Source organism: Phyllobates terribilis, unplaced genomic scaffold (assembly GCF_046119375.1).
Source record: "Phyllobates terribilis strain yellow unplaced genomic scaffold, ASM4611937v1 Scaffold_5__5_contigs__length_657084704, whole genome shotgun sequence".
Taxonomy (NCBI): domain Eukaryota; kingdom Metazoa; phylum Chordata; class Amphibia; order Anura; family Dendrobatidae; genus Phyllobates; species Phyllobates terribilis.
Window position 1 is genome coordinate 442,638,232 of NW_027362765.1, and position 27,306 is coordinate 442,665,537.

At 41.5% G+C, this 27,306-nt stretch overlaps 1 protein-coding gene across 2 annotated transcripts in view; it reads right to left on the minus strand.

Moving 5' to 3' along the window:
* SLF2 (SMC5-SMC6 complex localization factor 2) overlaps positions 1-17,193 on the minus strand; it is a 45,715-nt gene extending 28,522 nt beyond the window's left edge. The window contains exons 1-4 of one of the 2 annotated variants that reach the window (XM_073685304.1): positions 16,899-17,193; positions 11,655-11,698; positions 3,392-4,014; positions 1,536-1,877 (exon numbers count right to left, since the gene is read on the minus strand). In XM_073685304.1, coding sequence (XP_073541405.1) covers positions 1,536-1,877; positions 3,392-4,014; positions 11,655-11,698; positions 16,899-16,993 — 1,104 coding nt within the window. In that variant the 5' untranslated portion in view covers positions 16,994-17,193. The remainder of the gene's footprint in view (positions 1-1,535; positions 1,878-3,391; positions 4,015-11,654; positions 11,699-16,898) is intronic. The other variant, XM_073685305.1, reaches the window with a different exon arrangement.
* Between the last annotated feature and the right edge of the window lie 10,113 nt (positions 17,194-27,306).

Sequence of the window (27,306 nt, forward strand, 5' to 3'; positions counted from 1 at the left end):
ACACAATGGGGGAGATAATAAAAAACTGTCTAATATTAAAGCTGGCTTTGTTGCAAATATCAACCAATCAACGCTCAGTTTTTACTTCTCTGGTAAAGCAAAAGCTGCACTCTCATTGGTTGTTATGTGCAGCTCAGCCAGTTTTGCTATTACGCAGTCTTTTATTATCTCCCTCAGTTTTTTATTATCTCCCACAATGGGTCGAAAGAAGCTTAAAATGAAAGAGAAATCCCGTGCCTTGACTCTGCTCGAGAAGGGGGATTCGGTGATTGCTGTAGCTAGAGATCTGGGAGTGTCAAGAGAAGCAATTTATCAACTGAAGCGGTTGGCGGCATCATTACCTCCTGGGATGGTACCGCAGAGGAAGTCAGGCTCTGGCGCACCTAAGAAGACTTCACCAAGGACTGATAAGCTTCTGAAGCGTAAAGTGATGTCACATCCTTCTATAACTGCCGTTGAAATAAAAAATAAGTACCCTATGCTCCTCCAGAACATCACAACTAGAACAATTCGTCACCGCCTGCAGAAGGACCTGGGTCTACCAAGTTGCTGTGCCGCAAAGAAGCCCCTGCTCACAGCAGCAATGAAGAAGAAAAGGCTGGCCTTTTGTAAGAAATATCAAGATTGGACATCTGAAGAGTGGAAGAAAGTGATGTTTAGTGATGAGAGCACTTTCAGGCTGGTCAGGGGAGGCTCAAAGGTTGTGCGTCGTCCGAGTACCATATCACGGTATGACCCAAAATATACAGTTAAGACTGTTAAACACCCTGACAGTGTGATGGTGTGGGGTGCATTCAGTGGAAGCATGGGCAGGGCAGGTTAGTACTTCCTTCCCAAGATTGTAACTATGAAAGCAAGCAATTATATTACTGTTTTGGAAGAACACATGCTTACTTTTTGGGTCATACATCAGTGTGATTACTTTATGCATGATGGAGCCCCTGTCCACAAAGCCAAGGCCGTGAGAAAGTTTCTCAGTGACCATAACATTAACATTTTAGAGTGCCCAGGTAATTCCCCTGACCTTAACCCCATAGAAAATGCCTGGAATTTAATGAAAAACAAGGTTCAAGAGACACAACCCAGCAACATCAACAATCTAAAGGAGGTGCTGAAGACACTGTGGGTAAACATGGACTCCACCTACTTAGCCAGCCTTGATGAATCCATGCCAAAACGACTGCAGATGGTGATAAAATGTAAGGGTGACATGACAAAATACTAATTGTAATAAAATATCCACAATAAAACACTTGAATCCACTTGAATATTAAGATTTTGTGGTTTCATTGAACTTGTAAAGATTTTTTTTGCCGGCACTGTACATACTGCATACATTTTCTGTGAGTAAATGGACCCATGGTGCAGTTTAAAAAATCTGTAGCATTTCAATTCTTATTGTGGACATCACCCTTTGCAATAGATACATGTTCACACAGGAAGCGCTTCCCTGGGTCTAACAAGCCGGAGAAGGTCCTGATGCTGAAGAGGTTTCTTGCAAACAGGAAAGGACGCTTCTATAATGTCACACTTACTGGAGTTGTAAGGAGTGGGGACTGCGATAATGAAATAAATGAGTGGTCAAGGTTTTGCCTTTGTGGTGTGGTTGGAACCGGTTTTGTAACCATTTTTAAAATCTCATCCAAAGGTTTAAACAACTCCTCCTCCTCTTCATCATCATCATCACTACTACTTAAGGAACAGCCTTTAAATGATTCATCATTGTCCAAAGTATCCAAGAAGGACTTGTAAGGAGCTTTCTTTAATTCCTTTACACTGGCTCCATCAGAGTCAGGTAGAGAAGAACAATCACTGACAGCTGGGGATGATAACTGGTCATCCATACCATCACACGGGGTGGAAGGGATGCTATTAACCTGTAAAAAATAAGCAGCGAAGTAAAGCCAATATGATAAATGTAAGTCACAACAAAATTTACCACCAACGCACAATGGAAATACATAAAAGCTAATGCAACAACTGCTGATTCCAATGGAAAACCCAATGGCCACGGAAACATCATCCAAAGGAGAGAGGGGCAGATTTTCCTCAGAAAGTATTAGGATGTTAGATGCTCTACCCCCCCGTCATGGGGTCAAATACACAAGACGGTGTGGGTCGCTCACACCAATTTGTTTGGTCAGCTTTAGCAACTAAAATATTATCGTATACAGATCTCCGAGGATTTATTAGATTCTCATATCAGTTGTGACCTCGCTGCCTGAATGAAACCAGTTGGATAACAACAATTGTTGCAATTAAAGAGAATGTGTCACCTATTTTTAATAATTAAACTATATACATTTTTCCTTTTACAAATGTTTTATTTTCCGACTGCAATTTTTAAAAAATGTAAAATTGTACATAATTAAGGAAGCGGTAATCTTGCCCGAGTTGCTGCTCTGCTAACAGCATTCAGAGATATGTCTTACAGCAGCCACACTGACTATAGGTAACTGGAGTTTTGAAATGACTTATTGATGTACATGGGAGAGCGTTGTGAGCATGCTCTGTGACCTGTGCAGAGATCACTGTGCAGGGAGGGGAACGGTGACTCTCACCTACTGTCAACTGTATAATCCTGCTTTAAAGATTACCTATCGCCAATCTGAGTCAGCCCTTTTTATTTAATAAAAGTGTGGGCAGACTGGTGATTTCACCAAGTAGATGTTATAGTCAAAAGTGCTCCTAATACCCATTAAGGGGGGAAAATTACCAGCAAAAGAAGGGCCTAAACTTCCAGGTTGTGGCATCCCACCACCCTCCATAGCTGTTCTTGCAGAGAAAGATCTTGCGCTTTTCACTAACCCAGCGGTTACTGAAAGGTAACATCAATAAAGAAGTTAGCTTAGTAAATTACACTGCCGTGTTGGGTGCAGAGATCTCCCTCTTCCATAGAAGGGGCATTAGGGCTATGTATAAACAATTTTGACAATGTGTGAAAAAAACAAACAAACCTGGGGCAGTACACTCCTATTAAACAAAAAAGTAGCCCCAGACTGGTGACTCTCTCTCTAATAAAAAAAAAAAAGAGGTGTTTCCTTTGATTGGTATCCTGCCTGTGATGATAATGACATGGCTACTGAAAAGTGATCTCTACAGAACAGTAATAGGTTAATCATAAGGCTTGGTGACCAAAATGAAAACTGCAATTTTTTTTGTGTTTTTATCAGAACATCATAAGAGCATGGTGCTGCTTAAATAGGGGATTTTATCATAAAAACCTTATTTATACAATAGATGCTTTTTCTGATGACACATTCCCCTTTTGGTTGACAGCTATAGAGTGATTATTGAATACTGCATAATTACAACACCACAAAGTTTGTGATTTAAGAAGAAAAAAAAAAACACTTCTATACACTACTTAGAAGGCTGCGTACGATCATACCTGTTTACCAAATGGACTCAAATTAACAACCAGGTCCATGTTTTTCTTCTGTGTTATATCATCCTGGCACAGGTCAGGAGTTGCCTGTAAATCTGACCTTAATAAGTTAGATTTTAAAGGAATATACTTGCTTTGGCTACTTATCGTAGTCTGATATTTAATATCAAAATACCGGTCAACAGATAAAGGAGATCTCCTCGAAATGTTCAGCGCACGTCTACTTCTAGAATGTGACCTGAGTCTCATAGAAGGAGAGTACAGGCCGGTATCACTGCCGGGGACGAGATGACCTTTATTATCTGAACATATTTTATACCCTCCGTTGTCTCCTACATAAACCTGTGAGTTGACAGGTAAGATTAGTCTCTTCAGTAAAACCCTCGGCGACAGAAAACTCTTTCCGCAATTTCGACAAAATGCTTTGGAATTTCTTACAATTTCTTGATTCCCTTTAATGCTGCTTAGGCAGAGCTCAGTGCTACTGTTAGGTGATGATGGGATCTTTCTCGGTCTCGAAGATACTGTGGTAGACTTGTCATTCCAAGATTTAACAGAGTCAGGCTGCAGCTTCATAGACTTATTGCTGATCGCTCCTTTTAGGACAGAGATGAAGGCATCTGCATCTATGAAGAGAAAAAGGTCAGTGTTCTAAAAGGAACAGAAATTTGGAAATACGGAAACCAAAGCGTCATTTTTCCAAGAAGGGCTTCGACTCAATTTAATTTTTTTTTTTTAAAACGGTCCATGTACGGACCAGCCACGGGTCTCCTGACCTCAACTTAACAGTCTTATATATGCCTATGAGGCTATCAAGTTTAGGCTGTAAAAATTACAGCCAGACCGTGGACGTTTCATGGACATCTTAATTCAGACTCAAACAGAGCTCCAATGGACAGATTTCAGCCTCCAGTCAATATTCTAACAACAAGCAGAGGTCCTAAAAATGGCAACGAACTGTAACAAAAAATTATTTTTGAAAGTTTTTTTTTTAAATTACTACATGAAGCTGGAAAACAAATGTAACAAAATACAATGTCGATATTCGGAAATCTCAAATATCTAAGCTCACAGAATACTGATTATATTTACACACTAGAGATACATAGAGATACATAGTAAAAGTTCCAGGAGGCCAGGTGTAAAGTACGAAAACTACATGGAAGGCATTTTGTTTTTTGATGTCAGCACCATAGTCTTCATAACACAGTATGCTCGGACTGGTTTGTTTTATGACTTTTTTTTTTTTTTAATAGGCTTTTCAAAAGGCTTTGAAAATGTGAGGAATCAGAAGTGCAAAAAGGTCTCGCATTTTTCCCATGCATTCTAAACTCTGAAAAATAAGTCTGTAAGAATAAATTCTCAAGGAACAAACTATTTTTTTATATGCTTTACTTAGTTGTAATCACAGGGCAGAAAGTGATAATGCTGATCAAATGCACCCGCGTATACGCTCAACATATCCATTTATCTCCATTCACCAAAGGGTGGTGGATTTGGCCACTGTGACATTATAAAATTTGGCTTTATGGAATATTGCAGCAGGCTGAGCCGTGCCATTCAGTGACATCCGGTAAAGCATGACTGTACATTATGAACAGATGCCAGAATACAGCACCACTCACTGCATTTTCTTAAAACTTTATGTTCAAAGTAGTGATAAGCAACTCGATTTGCCGTGTTCTCTTCATCAGACTCAAGGCCACGGCTCCGATATCAGTATTCGGTCAGTATTTTTTCTCAGGAGTGAGAGCCAAAGCCAGGTGAGGAACAATCAGAGAAAAGGTGTAATAGAAACAAGCCACCAATTCTGCATTTATTATAAGTTTTCTCTGATAGTTCCTCACCTGGCTTTGGCTCTCACTCCTGAGAAACAACACGGATCTAATACAGACCAAGTACTGATAGTGGGGCCATGGCCTAAGACAAAAACTGAAGATTCACAGACTTATACACAACAGGACATAGAATAGTGCAGTAATAAGACAAATTATTATTGAGTGACGTGAAGCAGAACTATCAGTATTGGAAAAGGAGAAACCGCTGTGGCCGGAAATACTGGAACTGTTCATAAATAAGGAGTTGATTGTTCTCAGTGGGAGAAACAAAATAATAATCTTGTCGTTATGATAATCTTTAGTGTCTAATAAAAATAAAATAAACAATGTTACAAAGCAAGCTTTTGAGACTTCTTAGGTCTCTTCATCAGGCATGGTATAACAAAGTATCTGAAGAAACACAAATATACACACAAAGAGCAGAGACATGGCATAATAAATGGACATTTAAAAAAAAAAAAAAAAAATGATCTCAGAGTGAATACTTATTGACTTACTACAAAATCTGAGGAATCTGCTCCAGAGACAGGAGGGCACCAGGTCTCTGATCTTGAATAGCTTTTAGGACAATAAAACTCTCACACCACTTATCTAAGCTAATGAAAAATTCACTCGCTATTTATGTTATGTAATGATATGTTAAAACCTTCAATAAAGTTTTGGATTGGAAAAATTCACTGGTTGAGCTGTTTGTTTGTTTTTTAAAATATCCATTTACCTCTGCCCTTTTTGTACATATATTTGTGTTGTTTCTTCAGATACTTTGTTATACCATGCCTGATTAAGAGACCCAAGAAGTCTCGAAAGCTTGCTTTGTAACACTTATTTTATTTTTGTTAGCCATTAAAAAAGGTATAACGACAAGATTATTATTTTGTTTCTCCTACTGAGAACAATCCATGTTTTTTCAGCTGGCTAACACGGTACCAAAACCTTTTTTTTTTCTTTTAGGTAAGGAGTGTGACAGTTTTATTGTTGTCCAAGGTCTGGTCTGGGGATGTGCTGCACCCACAAGGTATGAGGGGCAATTTCCTTAACTGATGCAGAAAGATATCAATCCTTGCCACACATTCATTCCTGCTCTGAGTGTGTCAAAGGCTGTCACAGGTTTGTGCTCCCAGACTCTTCCGTTTCTCTGGAGTTTAACCCCTTCACATGTCATATGTAGTGTCCCTGACTTTGACAGGGGCTTGGCATGCGAGCCTGCATCTTTCCCGGCAGATGATGGCTGATTTAATCAGCCATCATGTTCCTTTAACGGCTCTGCTCCACCCACGGCTGTCAACCTGTTAAATCCCGCTGTTAATCTCTGACAGCAGCATTTAAGACACGCTGACAGGGGGGACGCGTTGTTCCACGCTCCCATCAGCACACCCGTGACACGACTGAAGGGCACCGATGGATTGTCATGACAGACAGGGTTATTAACCCCATATCTGCAGGTTAATTACATTTTTCTGGTGACAGGTTCCCTTTAAAAAAATATGTATATATAAAATGTTTGGTATCTTCGTACTGACCTGAAGAACCATATTGCCATATAGTAAACGCAGTAAATGAAAAAAAAAAACACAGTTAAGGAATTGCAATTTTTTGCAAGTTCAAAGCACTTGAATTTTATTTCCTCCTTCACAGTACACTATGTGGTAGAATGAATGGTGTTATTCAAAGATCCAGCAAAAAACAAGCCCTAATATGGCTATATTGACAGAAAAATAAAAAAGGAAAAAAACGAAAATTGCAATGTCATAAAGGGGTTAAAGTTTCTTCCAATACTAACAATTTTATGTCCATGAAGCAGTGATCAGCGCCACAAAAATGTTTGACCACAGGTAGATCTGTCTTTTTTTCTTTTATTGTATATCGATGAGAACTCATCCTTGTTCTAAGGTTTTCCCTATATATAGATCCCCGTTGAGCATTTGGTACAGATAATTACATACACTACATTAGATGTGATGCAGCTGAAAGTACTTGGAATCTTGCAGTCCTGATGTGAGCTGGGAATTATTATTTACATTTTATATATATTTTGAATGTCATTATATATGGAGGTAAATACTTGTATGCCAAAAATGACAAAAGTATTGTTGGGGTGATACCTTTATTGGCTAACCAGAAAAAAATAAAAAAAAAAATAAAAAATATATATATATATATATATATATATATATATATATATATATATATATATATATATATATACAGTACAGACCAAAAGTTTGGACACACCTTCTCATTTAAAGATTTTTCTGTATTTTCATGACTTTGAAAATTGTACATTCACACTGAAGGCATCAAAACTATGAATTAACACATGTGGAATTATATAGTTAACAAAAAAATGTGAAACAACTGAAAATATGTCTTATATTCTAGGTTCTTCAAAGTAGCCACCTTTTGCTTTGATGACTGCTTTGCACACTCTTGGCATTCTCTTGATGAGCTTCAAGAGGTAGTCACCGGAAATGGTTTTCACTTCACAGTGTGCCCTGTCAGGTTTAATATGTGGGATTTCTTGCCTTATAAATGGGGTTGGGACCATCAGTTGTGTTATGCAGAAGTCTGGTGGATACACAGCTGATAGTCCTCCTGAATAGACTGTTAGAGTTTGTATTATGGCAAGAAAAAAGCAGCTAAGTAAAGAAAAACGAGTGGCCATCATTACTTTAAGAAATGAAGGTCAGTCAATGCGAAAAATTGGGAAAACTTTGAAAGTGTCCCCAAGTGCAGTTGCAAAAACCATAAATCGCTACAAAGACTGGCTCACATGAGGACCGCCCCAGGAAAAGAGGACCAAGAGTCACCTCTGCTTCTGAGGATAAGATTATCCGAGTCACCAGCCTCAGAAATCGCATGTTAACAGCAGCTCAGATTAGAGACCAGGTCAATGCCACACAGAGTTCTAGCAGCAGACACATCTCTTCCACAACTGTTAAGAGGAGACTTTGTGCAGCAGGCCTTCATGGTAAAATAGCTGCTAGGAAAACACTGCTAAGGACAGGCAACAAGCCGAAGAGACTTGTTTGGGCTAAAGAACACAAGGAATGGACATTAGACCAGTGGAAATCTGTGCTTTGGTCTGATGAGTCCAAATTTGAGATCTTTGGTTTCAACCACCATGTCTTTGCGCGACGCAGAAAAGGTGAACGGATGGACTCTACATACCTGGTTTCCACCGTGAAGCATGAAGGAGCAGGTGTGATGGTGTGGGGGTGCTTTGCTGGTGACACTGTTGGGGATTTATTCAAAATTTAAGGCATACTGAACCAGCATGGTACCACAGCATCTTGCAGCGGCATGCTATTCCATCCGGTTTGCATTTAGTTGGACCATCATTTATTTTTCAACAGGACAATGACCCCAAACACACCTCCAGGCTGTGTAAGGGCTATTTGACCAAGAAGGAGAGTGATGGGGTGCTACGCCAAATGACCTGGCCTCCACAGTCACCAGACCTGAACCCAATTGAGATGGTTTGGGGTGAGCTGGACCTCAGAGTGAAGGCAAAAGGGCCAACAAGTGCTAAGCATCTCTGGGAACTCCTTCAAGATTGTTGGAAGACCATTTCCGGTGACTACCTCTTGAAGCTCATCAAGAGAATGCCAAGAGTGTGCAAAGCAGTCATCAAAGCAAAAGGTGGCTACTTTGAAGGACCTAGATTATAAGACATATTTTCAGTTGTTTCACATTTTTTTGTTAACTATATAATTCCACATGTGTTAATTCATAGTTTTGATGCCTTCAGTGTGAATGTACAATTTTCATAGTTATGAAAATACAGAAAAATCTTTAAATGAGAAGGTGTGTCCAAACTTTTGGTCTGTACTGTATATATATATATATATATATATATATATATATATATATATATATACACACACACACACACACATATACATACACACAAGCTTTCAGAGCACAGAGGCTCCTTTTTCAGGCAAGATTACAAAGAAGACAAAAGGCACAGCATTTGAGAGATGTTACAAGTGACTTTTTAGTACTCAAGGGCAACAGAGAAAGAAAAAATTGGGAATTCAAATAGATAAGGATGTTCAATTCACTGACAACAGGACTAAATATAACACCTGGCTTTATGACTCACTACATGGACACAATTCACACCTCCAGATAATTAAACATTCCCAAGGCCTCATTTTGCAACAAAAAAAACTAATTTGCTCTCCCTAACTTATCTGTAGGAGGCATCACAACTTACACCTCATGAACAAATGTCTTGTTGTAACATCTCTCAAATGCTGTGCCTTTTGTCTTATGAATTCATTTGTAATCTTGCCTGAAGAAGGAGCCTCTGTGCTCTGAAAGCTTGCATATATATATATATTTTCTGGTTAGCCAATAAAGGCATCACCCCAACAATACTTTTGTCATTTTTGGCATACAAGTATTTACATCGATTTTTCTGGCTAACACGGTACCACAATATAACTTTGTATTGTACATCTTTATATATGGAGAGATTTTACATTTTATCTGGCTGCAGAGAAGTGTTCAATAAACTATTTACTACAAAAAAGAATTAAACAAGAAAGTAACCGAGTACTTATAGTAGTTAACAACAATCCAAATCTGGATGTGTCGAGGGGAGCTGCACAGAACACAAATACGTGCCTGATTAAAATCCATGTTTCCAGAGCCCCCCTCTTTGTTTTAGTTAGGCTGCGTGCCCACGTTGCGTATTACAAGCGTATATGCTGCGGAATTTCCGCAGCGTAAACGCTTGCAAAACGCATGTATATCCGCACCCCATGGTCCCCAATGGCATTCCGCAATGTCAATGCCCATGCTGTGGATTTTTCCGCAGCGTATTTGCTGCGGTCAAAAATCCGCAGCATGTTCATTAATTTTGCGGAAGCGCAGCGGAATCAATGTGCGGATGGTACCCAAGTCTGGATGAGAGGAGACTCTCATCCAGACCTGGGTACCAAAGAACCTGTAAAAAAAAGAATAAAATTAAGTTTATACTTATCTTCTGATGTTTTCCCTCCGTTGCGCTGTTGTGTGAAGGACCTGCCACGTCATTGAGTCATGTGACCCATCACATGACTCAATGACTTCACCGCAGGTCCTGCACACAACAGTGTGAGCCGCTCAAGACTCCGGACGGGGCAAAGAATGCATCGGAAGGTGAGTATAAACTATATTTTTTGATTTTTTACCATTCTGATTCTTTTTTTTTAACTATTACTTGGTCACACTATATAAATCCATGCAACCGGCATGGATTTATATAGTGTGAACAAGTTGGCAAGCACTTTTCCAAGTGATGCTTAATCACTTGGAGAAGTGCTTGATAACCTGCAGGTGGAAATGCATGCAAAGACGCCTCACAAACGCTTCTACCTGGCGGGAAAACCGCATGTAAAATCCGCTTGCGATTTTCCCACCAGGGAGAAGCGTAAAAAATATGCTTCAGTTCCGCAACGTGGGCACTTAGCCTTAGACGCCGAATCTGAGAAGCATCATTGTCAGCAGCTCACTGCCCTCTCCAGAACAGGAACATTTCCCTGCAGTCAGAATTTTTTTTTCAGCTCACATCAGGACTTCAAGATTCCAGGTTATTTCAGCTGCATCACATCTAATGTAGTATACAAAATTATAAGCATCAAATGTCCAACTGGGGGTCTGTATGAAGGGGAGATAGGACTAAAGCTTACAACAAAAGATGCATTCTCATCGCAACACAATAATAATAAAAAAAGGACAGATCTACCAAACACTTTTGTTGCGCTGATCACTGCCATGAAATTTGTTAGTATTGTTTGCATATGTTTTATTTCCAAAAAGTCCTTCTTATTTACATAGATTTTTCTGGCTATCGCAGTACCACAATATAATAATTTTTTATTGTGCATCATTAGTATTGAAAAGAAGCGTTAAATAACAGAGAGAAAGAAGAGTCACAACTGTTTTCTCTCCTTCCCATACTGATAGTTCTGCTTCAGGTCACTTGTTTTGTCACCATTCTATATCCTGTTGTGTATAAATCTGACTTCGCATTTTGTGTCACTAAACCTGATGAAGAGACGTGAAAAGTCTCGATAGCTGATATTTGTAGCCATCTTTTCCGTTAGCCATTAAAAATCAGAGGCCTCAATTTTGAATAGTTTTCTGCCTACTCTAACATAGTACAAGGATATATTTTTCCTGTAACACATGAGAATCATTTGCAACAATCCTTTCCTAAAAGTGTATTTTCATTGTACTCAAAAATATTAAGACGATTTGTCTGACTGGGAGAGGAATGGGGGGGGGGGGGGGCAAATCTTAAATCAGGAGCATTTTGTCCACAGATTAGCTGATACTAAGAGATAAGTCTGTTTAAACACATTCAAGAGACCTTAGCAAAGAAAGAGAAACAAAGTAATAAGCTTTCACAAAACGATAGTAGTGATCACTGTGCATACCTGGCTTGGTAGACGGCCTAAAGAATTCTGTTATATGGTGGTTTCTGCAAAAATATAAAGTCAAGTATGATGCACAGAGGTGGCAGGTTTTGGCATGTCTATAATTATGCAGCTCAAATTCATTTTAAAGGCAGGGTCATACAACTGTAGATTCTCTCGTCCGAGAGAATAAAGTCGATTATGTTAATGACACTCCGATGATCAGCATAGTGTGATCCGATTCTCTCAGATAACAGATTTGGAGCACATTGAGGAGAAGGAGAACAAAAAATTTCTATGTTTTTCATTGTTGCACTCTGATGTCATGCGAGTGCAGTCTGATGTTTTTCACGCACCCATAGACTTGAATGGGTGAGCGTCTTCCAATTTCAGAATGAAATCGCAACATGCTGCAATTTTTTTTCACAGACAGATTCCGTCAGTGAAAAGAATTGGTCACAAGCAATTCCCCCCTGAATAACATTGGTCCGAGTGCTATCAGATAAAAAAATTGGATAGCACTCGTCCGATGTACACGGCGGTGTGAGCAGGCCCTTGCAAGCAAAATGTTGTGGGATTTTTGTGGTTTCTTGCTTGTAGCATTCACAACACAGCATGCTACAGTGGCATTCAGAAAAGTAAAGACAATCAACCTGCAAAGGACACAATAAGAGGACTGTGAACAAACGTGGCTGCAATACAGTACATGCAATCCTAAAGGCTGATTTCAAAAGTGGGCAGCTCTTGCTCTTCTTCATTTTATTCCCGCAGACAGCCCGATTATTCCATTTTTGTTTTTAAGAGATTTTATCACCACCAAAATGCATTTTAAACAAGCTAAACTATGATATAGGGGACTTAGCCCTATAAAAATCATAGCACTGTACCTGTTAGAGGAGCACAGCCTGAGAAAATAAATGAATCTGAATGTAAATGAAAATGCTTCAGTGCACTCGTGGCATGACCAAGAGCTCTGTGTACCGTTACACTCATTTTTTATGTTGGGTAACTTCCCCAGCTTCTGATTGACAGCACTCCCTTCCAAGAGTGTGCTAAATTCAGGCAGTGATCGAGTGTGTGCGCATGTGCACTGACACTGTGTGAGCCTGACCAAGTGTGAGCACCACTGGCTACACTGTCAGGGATGAGAACACGGTGCGCGCCTGCAATGACATTAAGTGAGCGTGGCGGGATTTGTGTGAAAGGATTGTGGATCCAGCCCCACAGTTCTGCTGTCCTTGCTGGTTCCAAGACCCAGCCCGGATTTAGCCAGGCATGGTTTAGTCATAAGCTATGAAAGAGTGGTCAAAAGCTGATATATGTTAGAAGTGGACATTGAGAGCCCAGAGACGCTGCTGAGCACCAGAAGAAGCAGTTGCTGATGTTTTGCACACATGTCCTATTATAACAGGCTACATAATTGGAACCTGCCAGACAGTGGTTGCTTAGCTCTCTTTCCCGTCCCCTGATGAAGCAGCGTCTCTCCGGACCTGATGTCACTTCAGGCAGAGAAAAATGCTTCATGAGGTAAAAGGAGAACAGCTCTATGAGACTTACTGCCTCTGAGCTGAGATACACCACTGTGCGGGGGGAGACTGGGCGCAGCATGAAAACACAGCAATCTGTGCTGCTGCTCACGTAGTAATATATGAAGCGATGCTAGGTGATAACTGTATATTATGGAGCAAACCGTTATCCTAGTACGGCTTCTCCTCAGTGTGTCTGCTGTGGCTCCATGATTAGGGAAACTTTCAGATTAGCCCTTTAGAAGCAGCTATGTCCTCCATAGTACAGGTGCGTCTCACAAAATTAGAATATCATCAAAAAGTTAATTTATTTCAGTTCTTCAATACAAAAAGTGAAACTCATTATATAGTCATTACAAACAGAGTGATCTATTTCAAGTGTTTATTTCTGTTAATGTTGATGATTATGCCTTACAGCCAATGAAAACACAAACGTGATTATCTCAGTAAATTAGAATACTTTATAACAGCAGCTTGAAAAAGGTTTTTAAAATCAGGGCTGTGGAGTCGATAAGCCAAGCCTCAGACTCCTCAATTTCCATGACACCGACTCCACCTCCCTCATAGATGGCTCATGTTTAAGTGATAAATTTACTGTAGCACAGATTCATCTCAGCTAAAAGTCTAGACCCTTAGATCAGGAATAGGACATTTCATAATGTTCCCAAATTCTTATGAAAAAAATATTCCCCACAAACTGCATTGAACTAATGTACCCAATTTATTACATATTTTAGGAGTAGGTCCATTTTATACCGACTCCACGGCCCTGTTTAAAATTCGAAATGTATGTTCAGTAAATGCACTCAATACTTGGTCGGGGCTCCTTTTGCATCAATTACTGCATCAATGCGGCGTGGCATGGAGGCGATCAGCCTGTGGCACTGCTGAGGTGTTATGGAAGCCCAGGTTGCTTTGATAGCAGCCTTCAGCTCGTCTGCATTGTTGGGTCTGGTGTCTCTCATCTTCCTCTTGACAATACCCCATAGATTCTCTATGGGGTTAAGGTCAGGCGAGTTTGCTGGCCAATCAAGCACAGTGATACTGTTGTTTGTAATCCAGGTATTGGTACTTTTGGCAGTGTGGACAGGTGCCAAGTCCTGCTGGAGAATGAAATTTCCATCTCCAAAAAGCTTGTCGGCAGAGGGAAGCATGAAGTGCTCTAAAATTTCCTGGTAGACGGCTGCGCTGACTTTGGTCTTGATAAAACACAGTGGACCTACACCAGCAGATGACATGGCTCCCCAAACCATCACTGATTGTGGAAACGTCACACTAGACCTCAAGCAGCTTGGATTGTGGCCTCTCCACTCTTCCTTCAGACTCTGGGGCCTTGATTTCCAAATGAAATGCAAAATTTACTTTCATCTGAAAACAACACCTTGCATCACTGAGCAACAGTCCTGGTCTTTTTCTCCTTGGCCCAGGTAAGACACTTCTGGCGTTGTCTATTGGTCATGAGTGGCTTGACACAAGGAATGCGACACTTGTAGCCCATGTCCTGGATACGTCTGTGTGTGGTGGCTCTTGAAGCAATGACTCCAGCAGCAGTCCACTCCTTGTGAATCTCCCCCAAATGTTTGAATGGCCTTTTCCTAACAATCCTTTCAAGGCTGCGGTTATCCCGGTTGCTTGTGCACCTTTTTCTACCACACTTTTTCCTTCCACTCAACTTTCCATTAATATGCTTGGATACAGCACTCTGTGAACAGCCAGCTTCTTTAGCAATGACCTTTTGTGGCTTACCCTCCTTGTGGAGTGTGTCAATGACTGCCTTCTGGACATCTGTCAAGTCAGCAGTCTTCCCCATGATTGTGGAGCCTACTGAAACAGACTAAGGGACCTTTTTAAATGCATCGGAAGCCTTTGTAGGTGTTTTTTCTTAATTATTGTAATTTACTGAAATAATGATTTTTGTGTTTTCATTGGCTGTAAGCCATAATCATCAACATTAACAGAGATAAACACTTGAAATAGATCACTCTGTTTGTAATGACTCTATATAATATACGAGTTTCACTTTTTGTATTGAAGAACTGAAATAAATTAACTTTTTGGTGATATTCGAATTTTATGAGAAGCACAAACGCTTTATTAGTGTCTGCCTCCAGTTGGCGTATACGCCCGAAAATAATGCACACCAGAGAACACATTCGCTCTGCCGGCACCATTATAGTCTATGGCACAGTCAGCAAATACATGCAAATTCCGTTTTGGAGAGGGGGTTCAGACACAAGCCCCGACGGGACCCAAGAACGTGGAGAAAAGTGCAATGTGAAAGCACCCTTAGATATTTAGTATGAAAATTATCTTTGGTTGAAGCTCTATCCATAGTATAGGTCATCAAAATATGATTAGTGGGGTCCGACACCGATCAGCTGAAATCTGATACAGCAGCTGGATAGGAGCGATGTACAGGGCAGGGCTCCGCAGCTCCACTTATTGCTTAGTGGCCACCACCAAGTACTGCACTTTATCTCCTATAAAAGTGAATCAAGTGTAGGGCCACCCACTAATCTCACAGTGATGTGCGATCCTGTGGATAGGTCATCATTTAATGGGGTTGTCCACTACTAGGACAACCACTTTTTGATCTGAATGTTTGCCCCTGTGAAAATAAAAAAAACTTATACTCCCCTCCCATGATGGCGCCGTTCCAGCGGTATATACATCCGTAGGCAGGGACAGTAATGCCAGCGCTGATTGGGCGCAGGGCTCATGTGTCATAACCACTCATGAGCCCGGTGAACTTGAATGCCGACACCGCTGGAACGGCGCCAGCACAGGAGGGGAGTATAAGTTGTTTTTTTCCACGGGTGCAAACATTCAGATCGATAAAGGGTTGTCCTATTAGTGGACAACCCCTTTAAGTTGCAGATAGCTGCCTTAGGTCTCATTCGCAAGACAGTATTTTTCATCAGTATTTGTATTGAAAAACCAGGAGTGGAAATTACAGAGCAAAACTAGAATTGAAAGATTGACACCTGCTCCGTGTTTTGGAGACACTCCTGGTTTTGGCATACAAATACTGATCAAAAATACTCATGTGGGAATAAAGACCTATGTGCAGCTTGGCCTCCTCTTGCAGATTAACCCTTTAGAAGCAGCTGTACCTTCTTTACCTGAGATGCATTATACACAGCGACATCGTAATATTACGTGGCTGATATATAGCAATATTCTGTATGTAGTTAAAGGAGCGGTCCGATGAAAATAAGTTATGTGCTCACAGGCAAGCGATACTTTATTAATCGTTGGGGGTCCGCCCTCTGGGATGGCACAGGTCAGCAGAATGGGGCACAGTGCACATGCTCAACCGCCGCTCCGGTCATTAACTATGTGGCTGCCGGACACTGCGCTTTCTCTGACGGAGCAGCGGTCGGGCATGTCACCCCATTCTGCTGACCCCCACCCATCAATAAGTCATCACCTATCCTGTTGACGTAAACATAGTTTTTACCGGACAATTCCTTTAAGGCCGGATTCGCCCCCCGGAGAAGGGATTGTCTCTGGTGACCCTGCGCCCAGGTAACACAGCCGGGATCCATCCGGTTTACTAATGGTGGCTATGTGAGAGTTTTCATCTTGTCACATCCCATATAAACCAATGCAGGATGGAGTCACGTGACTCCCAGCAGGGAGACTACAAGTCCCAGCATGGCCTGCTCTCTCTCCAGTGTCTCCCCTCGGTGCTCGGTACGCCCCCTATCGTGGGGCAGTCAATGAAGGGGGCCGTTACCTGGCAACGCCACATGTCCTCTGCTTCTTTCTGGAGACAGGACTTTCCAGAGCGTCACCCTGCGATAGCTGAATCCTGGCGGTGGGTCGCGTCATCCCCGGTGTTTGGCCCCGGCAGCCGCCGTCCTCCTTCGCGCCTAATTCCAAAGCCCTTTTCGCGCCATCTTTCCCCGGAGAATTTTTGGCTAAGGCACTTCCGGTTATCCTACAGGCGAAAGTAATCACAGGCAGAGAGCGTCGACCTTACCTCACCACAACAAGGCGGATCCACGAAACAATCGAGCCGTTAGCTTTTTTCTGTTTGTTGTTTTTTTTTTAACCAACTTTATCCAAAAGATTAAAATTGACATATTTTATGACAAGCGAACTAGTGACCCCTGGTGGCTGAGAGAAACACCAACAGCTGTTCTGCTGTACTTTCCATGTCTAGTAAATGGCAAGCCATAGTCAGAGGAGGAAATGAGCCGGTCACAATAATTATTGGTGTATGTTCACACAGGGGGGTTCTGCAGAACAGAACCTGTGGGGACATTATCCCCTTGCCGTCATTTGTCGTTCATTTACACAACAGCTAAGGTCGAAGGGCCGTACCCAGTGGGTGCCGGCCGTGATATACAGCTGGATCCTCTCTGTGAGGCTTCACACAGGCCGTGTGTGGACCCCCATGTCTGGACCCGCCGTGGGTGTCCGGACCTGAACCCTGCAGCCTCATACACATATACGAGCCTGATATTTCGGGTCAGCAGACTCATGGCTTGCTCAGACGTCGCAATTCTCACATGGACTATGAATTGCAGACGTGTGAAGTCGGTAATTAGGCTACATTCACACTTATCATACAATGCAGGAACAGACCGCGATGCCAGGACTGACCGGGGGTCTCTGGACCCAAGCTAACCACCTCATTGGCATATCTGAGGCTGTTAGTTTGGGTCACAAGATGCACGGCCCACCTGGTTATTGCACGTTCCACCCGGACAGTACAATATATTTGTATGAATTTAAAGGGGTTGTCCAGGGCTATGTTTATTTTTACTATGGACCTAAAAAATAATAGGCAGGGAGTTTGTACAGAGGCAATTACCTGCCTGTTCTACACGGCGCCGGCTCAACTCCTTCAGCTGCTCAATGTCAGCAGAGCAGCTCTTCCTCTTCCGGCTGCTCTGTTGACATTTATGAGCCCTTGTAAATGAACAGTCAAATTAGTTATGTTACAATTGCATTATAACGTTCTACATATGTGCTTTTATTTTAATGTGTAACTACTGAGAAGTGCGGTAAGATTCTTTACCTCACATCTTTGTGGAAGTCTAATATTTTTACTGATTGAAGTTTTTCTGATTCAAGTAATAAAAGTCTGTGTTAGAACTTTAAGATTTAAATTGGTTATCTTCTCACATAACTTACCTGACAAACCTGAACCCCCAATAAGATGTTGAAAAATTAAGCAACTATTGTGTATATCACTCAACGCTGCTGATATCAAGGGGGGTATAATCTGGCATGACTGTGTATGAAATGGCCTAGTCCATAATATACCCGAGGTATACAACCCCTGGCAAAAATTATGGAATCACCGGGCTCGGAGGATGTTCATTCAGTTGTTTAATGTTGTTGAAAAAAAGCAGATCATAGACATGGCACAAAACTAAAGTAATTTCAAATGGCAACTTTATGGCTTTAAGAAACACTAAAATAAATCAAGAAAAAAAATGTGGTACTCAGTAAGGGTATTTTTTTTTTTTCAGACCAAGCAGAGGGAAAAAATTATGGAATCACTCAATTCTGAGGAAAAAAATTATGGAATCATGAAAAACAAACATACAAAAGAACACTCCAATACATCACTAGTATTTTGTTGCACCACCTCTGGCTTTAATAACAGCTTGCAGTCTCTGAGGCACGGACTTAATGAGTGACAAACAGTACTCTTCATCAATCTGGCTCCAACTTTCTCTGATTGCTGTTGCCAGTTCAGCTTTGCAGGTTGGAGCCTTGTCATGGACCATTTTCTTCAACTTCCACCAAAGATTTTCAATTGGATTGAGATCCAGACTATTTGCAGGCCATGACATTGACCTTATGTGTCTTCTTTCAAAGAATGTTTTCACAGTTTTTGCCCTATGGCAGGATGCATTATCATCTTGAAAAATGATGTCATCATCCCCAAACATCCTTTCAATTGATGGGATAAGAAAACTGTCCAAAATATCAATGTAAACTTGGGCATTTATTGAATATGTAACGACAGCCATCTCCCCAGTGCCTTTACCTGACATGCAGCCCCATATCATCAATGACTGTGGAAATTTGCATGTTCTCTTCATGCAGTCATCTTTATAAATCTCATTGGAACGGCACCAAACAAAAGTTCCAGCATCATCACCTTGCCCAATGCAGATTCGCGATTCATAACTGAATATAACCTTCATCCAGTCATCCACAGTCCACGATTGCTTTTCCTTAGCCCATTGTAACCTTGTTTTTTTCTGTTTAGGTGTTAATGATGGCTTATGTTTAGCTTTTCTGTATGTAAATCCCATTTCCTTTCGGCGGTTTCTTACAGTTCACAGACATTGACTCCAGTTTCCTCCCATTCGTTCCTCATTTGTTTTGTTGTGCATTTCCTGTTTTGGAGACATATTGCTTTAAGTTTCCGGTTTTGACGCTTTGATGTCTTCCTTGGTCTACCAGTATGTTTGCCTTTAACAGCCTTCCCGTGTTGTTTGTATTTGGTCCAGATTTTAGACACAGCTGACTGTGAGCAACCAACATCTTTTGCAACATTGCGTGATGATTTACTTTCTTTTAAGAGTTTGATAATCCTCTCCTTTGTTTCAATTGACGTCTCTCTTGTTGGAGCCATGATGCATTTCAGTCCACTTGGTGCAACAGCTCTCCAAGGTGTGATCACTCCTTTTTAGATGCAGACTAACGAGCAGATCTAATTTGATGCAGGTGTTAGTTTTGAAATGAAAATTTACAGGGTGATTCCATAATTTTTTCCTCAGAATTGAGTGATTCCTTAATTTTTTCCCTCTGCTTGGTCTGAAAAAAATTACCCTTACTGAGTACCACACTTTTAATCTTGATTTCTTTTAGTGTTTCTTAAAGCCCTAAAGTTGCCATTTGAAATGATTTTAGTTTTGTGCCATGTCTGTGATCTGCTTTTTTCAACAACATTAAACAACTGACTGAACATCCTCCGAGCCCGGTGATTCCATAATTTTTGCCAGGGGTTGTACAACAGTAGAGGTATGATATATAGGCCGTTCACATCACAATCCGCTAAGTTCATACATTTATAAAACACTAATAAACGTGTACAAACACATCATTTAGCGGAGCCGCATACTGTAATGGTCAAATATAGTTAAAGGTATGACCTGTAATAAAAAGTCTCCAGTCACCTTAAGTGACGGTAAACTGCCGGATCGTGACAGTGTGGATGCGCACACAGTCCAGATTACCCAGTATGCCCCCTGAGGGTGGACGGTCATGTTATAAGAGAGTTTACAATGAAAGATGAGAGTCCCCAGCAGTGTGCACCATTTGTGATTACAGACTGCCATCTACTGCTCAGGCAGAACCCTGCAGGATGAGAAGAAAGGAAGTTTTGAAGGAAGGACGGATCCAAAGAGAGCACCAGATCAGGTGACCCTGATGATGCAATTCCCCGGTATAAAAAGCCAGCACGCCAAAACAGGAGCAGATTTGGAGTCAGGTGAAGGAACAGACAGGAAGAGTGTCAAGAGAGATGCTGAGGATGGAGTGTCAGGCTGTGACAGGAGGCCTGAGGCAAAGGCTTGTGGCGCGCCTAGAAGCAGAACCCAGGCAGCGTCAGATGAGTCCCGGAATCCCGATGACGCTGGTCAAGGCCCGAAGACCCGATCTACGTCTGGCAAGTTCCTGAGGCCAGACAACGTCGGTCAAGGCCCGAAAACCAGACCTGTGCCAGTCAAAACCTCGAGTCCAGACGACGCCAGTCAAGAGCCGGGTCCCAGCCCTCGTCTCACCGGGTACGAGAGACATCCACCGTTGGTCAATCACCGAAGATCCGTGAGGAGACTCCGCTTGGGGGTGGACACTTGTGGTGGTGAACGGGAGGTGCGAATGAGCCGGTCTGTGACTTCCGACACTGAGTTACGTTACAGGGTCAGCTGCGGGTGGTGTAACAGACAGGGCAGGGGCCATCCAAAGTGCGAGAGGCACAGATAGCATTGATAGACTTTGTCAAAAGGACTTGCGGCTTAGCAGGAAGAACCAAAGACCCCCGCTAGGGCCTACTATATAGAGGGGATCGTTATAGTGGTACCCTTATTACTGTGAACATTACTCTCATAGTAAACGGGTTATATGTAACTGTCATGGGTGTGTCGCCACGAAGATCGTTGCGACTACACAGCCTGACTTCTCGCAGCTGAGTTTTTGCTGCTTTGTGTTTTTTGGTTGTGAGGGAGTTAATTCTCTCTCTCTGTGCTTGACGAGGCTCAGCCTCGCCCAGCTGCAGTTAATGCTGCAGTATTGGGATTCCTTCAAATACCTGCTGGTCTGATAGGGAAGTTGTCAGTGAAAGCATTTCTTGCAGACCTTCAGAGTGGATCGTTGTTTGATGGAGTTCGGAGCGAGGAGTATGCGGTGTGGTTTGTTACCTTCCTCCCTTTATCATTTATCTCCTAAACTGTTGTTGTTCCCTCTGTAATTGTGGTGTTAGTTTTTGTATGCAAGGTGGTTTTTGGTTTTCCCCTTGTACTGTCTCGTTTGTCTAGTACTGTGTTTTGGGCATTTTCTATCCTGTTCCCCATTGTTGTGATCGGGGTCCTTCTCAGGACTAGATTACTTAGGTTCAGGGATATTCAGGAGTTTAGGGTTACGCTGGCGGCCTGGACCTCTGTACCATTAACAGTACCTCCAGGTTGAGGGATTAGTCAGGGCCCCCGTCTAGGGTCAGCTCAGGCCCCTGACCCCCCTGTACGCTGAGACAGCGTGACAGTAACGTAGTGAAATCCCTCTGCAAGAGTTATAGTGCGTTGATAACAACTGTAATATTATTGTATGTTGAATATTGTACTTTGTAATTACCCTGTTATCCCTGAACTACTCTTGTGCAAATCACCCCTTTCCTATATTCACACCCGGAGAATAAATATTTAAGTTGGTTACTTACGCCTTGTCCTTGTCTGCGTGTTGCATTCGCTCACCTGCTTACAATGTTCCGACTAGTTTTACCTGGCTTCTCTTGATAGAAGGAGTCTAGTCGGCATGTGACTATAAGTATGGAAATCGTATACATGAAATTAAGTGACTGCGCACATACGGGGAATAAAGACGAATCGTAACAGTGTGCTCATTGTACCATCAGGATTCGACAGAGTCATAGAGTAAATGCAGACTTTTTATTTCAGCCTGGAAAAGCCCTTTAAACTTTCCAAACGTTCGACCGTCTTTACATGCACAAACATAAGCTTTGTTGAAATTTATGTGGCCGTTAGAGTCTATGACTCCGCTCAGCTGTCCGCTTGTATACTTTTTTTTGTAGTTTGCAAACATATGCACTTGGCAGATACCAAAATAGTTATGTGAACAGTGCCTTAGGAAATGTATCCTCCAGGCCACAAGCATTAACACAAGCGCTCGTTCTACCGATTATCGACCCTTTCCATGTGGAGTGACATTTCCACATGTCTCTTTACTTCTGCTCATCACTGGCTTGTTTGTTACCTGCTTGGTTACCAGGGCTTGTAGTACTGCCATGTGCTAATGTTTGCACCTTTATCTTCTGTTTGGTTAATGACATATACATAACTTTGTTTCATGAGCAAACATCAGATGTTATTCTGGTATTGTCAGATAACACTTGTGTCAGGGCACATTTCACTACCTGCGAGATAAAAAATGATAGGTGTGTCTTGTCTTGTCCGGAAATGCTTCTGGAGTTCTCAGAAATAGAGAAATGTAAGATAAAGTAGTAATCAGGATGACCGACATTTTCTAGACTTCTTATCAGCAAAGCTGATGATTACAAGTCAGCTTCTCTGTTACCCAAAACGTTGTTGCTTCCATCTTTCAATAGATAATAATTAACTTGACAGTTAATAAAGATTTAAGATATGTTTTCCTCACCAGACTTGTGGCATTAGACGACCGCCAACTGGTAAATATTTACCGATCGGCAGTCTTTTAATACCCAGCTTACACAGGCAGTTCGCGCTTAATGACACACACTGAACAATCTGTAATCAATCGCTCACTGCACATAGGCTGCCATTGTTCTCGGCAGCATGAGTCCTGTGTTACCGAGAATGATGATCTTGTCTGCAGCACAAAAGATCATTTCACCAGACGAACAAGAATTTTCCATCTGCAGTCTGTTTAGATCACAAGATTATCATAAAATGAATGTTCCTAAGAACCTCGTGCATGATAATCTTGCAGTGTAAATGGAGCCATAAGGTGGCCAAAAACTTAATGCTGCTCCTGGCAAAATTGTCGGGTTCTGCCGACTTTCACCTAACGATTATAGGGGCCTGTAGATAAGTATTCCTTCTGTCTCCCCTTATTCCGAGAGCTTCCCAAATTTTCCAAATATGCTTAAAAAACTTTGATTGCTGATCTTGCATGCTATTTCAAGTTATAGAAATCTACAAGGCAGAACCAAAGAGGTCAAACCATTAAAGGGAGTCTGTCAGCACTAAATGACTGTTCAAACCTAGCACAGGTGTTCCGCTCACCTATGGTGTCATCAAACAGCTCTGAGGACCTTTCCATCTACCTGTTTTCTATCCATCTCCATCCTCCTCTGGATCTAGTAAAGCCAGATCTGTTAATCAAGAAAAAGGATAGAGGTGATAGATGGAAAACAAGTAGATGGGAAGGTGCACTTAATGGTTTGGCCACGGCAAAGGTTCACCGAGCGCTTGTGCTTGAGTTAAACAGTAGAAATGAGCGAACCCGAACTGGAAAGTTTGGGGTTCGTACCAGACACCTAGTGTCCGGTGCTGAACTCTGACCACGGACTACTCCTGGAAGTCCGTAATACAGTTCGGGAGTCCGGGGGGGCAGAGAGAATAGAATGTAGGAATTGGAAAACCCTTTACATTGTTAGTATTTGCTTTGTCTTCAGAACTTTATGTGAAGTCAATTTGCGCTGGCCGTTTAACCTCAGAAAAAACAATGTAAGTTTCATAACAAGTCACAAGATCATAGTCATTCATTTAATCCACATGTAAAATACATATTATAAAGGCACACGTAAAAATAATATATTAAGTTAAAAATATACAAAATATAGCATAAAAAACACGTGAGGAGCTGCATATGAGCAAATAATCGAACTTGGACCAAAGTGATATACAGCAGAAGCATCCAGATAGTGTGTATCAGGCCACGTTCATACTTCCATTTGGACATTCGGTTTGTATGTTCCGTCTTGAGCAACAAGGGGTAACGTTTCTCCTTGTGGAGAGCGACATGCCAGTGTAAGGAGACCTATAAGACATGCAATGCTCCTCTGGGAAATCAGATCTCATGCTTTGCACTGAGGAGGGGCAACACCCCGAAACACGTGTCTGCAAACTGAGATTCTGGTTTGGCTTTTATCCTAAGTCATGAGGTAAGTCTTGAGGAACAAGAAACGGAATAATGGCAAAAACGGTTCCGGTGCATAAATGATGCAAACTGAAGCAGAGATACCCATTGATTATTACGTGGTCTGTCTGAATTTCCATTATGTGTTGGTTTTTTAGAACAGAAAAAAAAGTTCTGCAAGCTGCATGTCTTCTTCAGTTGTAAACACTTACACAGGAGGAGGTTTGCAGGGTTATGGTCCATTGGATCAGGGTTCTGCGGATCTTTTCACTCAGTGTTTTGAATATAAAATAATTTGAAAGAGCCCTTAGAGTATGTGCACACAGGGATGATTCAGAGTGGATTTTGTGGGTGGAAAAATATCTGCTGTGTTACAGTATCAGCATTTTGGATAAGCATTTACAAAATACCATTCACACGCTGTAGAGAATATCCATAGTGGAAATTGACCGATACTGCGGATTCTAAATGGTTTATACTGTATGTGTGAAAATCTGCAGAATTTCCTCCCAACAAAATCTGTAGTTTTTTTTTGTTAATCCTGAGGATTTTGCTGCAGATTTTCCGCTGCTGAAACTATTCAAGATATAAGGCTTGTGTTCTAGCACCCTAAAAGTAAAAAATGGTTGAATAATTTGTTAAAAAATACAAAATTGAGAACCTCTATAGTCAGGATATTACATAGTAAAGCAAAATAAAGTAGATACTATATGTGGTAACGGCTCTTATCTAAATCAAATTGTTCGCGTTTGTATACAGTAGGGGAAAATAAGTATTTGATACACTGCAGATTTTGCAAGTTTTCCCACCTACAAAGAATGGAGAGGTCTGTAATTTTTATCGTAGGTACACTTCTACTGTGAGAGACTGAATCTAAAAATAAAAAGAAACAGAAAATCACATTGTATGATTTTTACATAATTATATTGCATTTTATTGAAAAAAGTATTTGATCACCTACCAACCAGCAAGAATTCTGGCTCTCACAGACGTGTTAGTTTTTCTTTAACAAGCCCTCCTACTCTGCACTCATTACCTGTATTAATTGCACCTGTTTGAACTCGTTACCTGTATAAAAGACACCTGTCCACACACTCAATCAATCACACTCCAACCTCTTCACCATGGCCAAGATGAAAGAGCTGTCTAAGGACACCAGGGATAAAATTGTAGACCTGTACAAGGCTGGGATGGCCTACATGACAATAGGCAAGCAGCTTGGTTAGAAGACTGTTGGCATAATTATTAGAAAATGGAAAAAACACAAGACAACTGTCAATTTTCCTCAGTCTGAGGCTCCATGCAAAATCTCGCCTTGTGGGGTAAGGATGATTCTGAGAAAGGTCAGGAACCAGCCCAGAACTACATGGGAGGACCTGAAGAGAGCTGGGACCACAGTCTCAAACATTACCATTAGCAACACAAATCCTGCAGGGCACACAAGGTCCCCCTGCTCACACCATCACATACCCAGGCCTGTTTGAATTTTGCCAATGACCATCTGGATGATCCAGAGGAGGCATGGGAGAAGGCCATGTGGTCAGATAAGAACAAAATAGAACTTTTTGGTATCAACTCCCCTTGCCGTGTTTGAAGGAAGAAGAAGGATGAGTACAACCCCAAGAACACCGTTCCAACCGTGAAGCATGGTGTTGGAAACATCATACTTTGGGGGTGCTTTTCTGCAAAGGGGACAGGACGACTGCACCGTATTAAAGGGAGGATGAATGGGGTCATTTATTGTGAGATTTTGGTCAACAACCTCCTTCCCTCAGTAAGAGCATTGAAGATGGGTCGTGGCTTTGTCTTCCAGCATGACAATGACCCAAAACACACAGCGAGGGCAACTAAGGAGTGGCTCCGTAAGAAGCATTTCAAGGTCCTGGAGTGGCCTAGCCAGTCTCCAGACCTGAACCCAATAGTAAATCTTTGGAGGGAGCTGAAACTCAATGTTGTCCAGCGACAGCCCTGAAACTAGAGAAGATCTGTATGGAGGAGTGGGCCACAATCCCTGCTGCAGTGTGTGCAAACCTGGTCAAAAACTACAGGAAACATCTGACCTCTGTAATTGCAAACAAAGGTTTCAGTACAAATTATTAAGTTCTGTTTTTCTATTGTATCAAATACTTATTTCATGAAATAAAATGCAAATTAATTATTTAAAAATCACACAATGTGATTTTATGGATTTTTTTTTCAAGATTCTGTCTCTCACAGTTGAAGTATACCTACAATACAAATTACAGACCTCTCCATTCATTGTAGGTGGGAAAACTTGCAAAATCGGCAGTATATCAAATACTTATTTTCCCCACTGTATCTCTGTAAACTGGACATTAACTATTCAATGCTGCCCTATTGTTAATGACTAAGAACACCAGGACCAGGTTTTATGCTTTTTGCAAGCCAGCTTAGTGATGGACAGTTCCTCATACACATTTTCTGAACTGGTCTGACCAGTAATGGTGCAAGTGTAGCAGATTACAACTCTATACACAGAATACAACAAACATAACTATATGACTTGATTGGCAGATATATATGAGCTTAAGAGGAACCATGTGAAATGAAACTCTGGTGTCATTGTCTATTCCTTGTCAGGATATTAATAGACAATCAACGTCTGTTTTTTCTTCTCCTTTTTTTACTGTTTTTGTCCTCGCTCATTCCATCCTCTGAATCTGAAGGAGTCGGCTGCCTTCTAATCACTTTCTTTTCAATAGTATATTCCTGCTCGCCCACCTTTGGATCCGCCTTAACAAGATATTCGCCATTTTGGTAAGTGATAGCAACAAATGTTCTGGGGTAAGTGCCGTAGACTC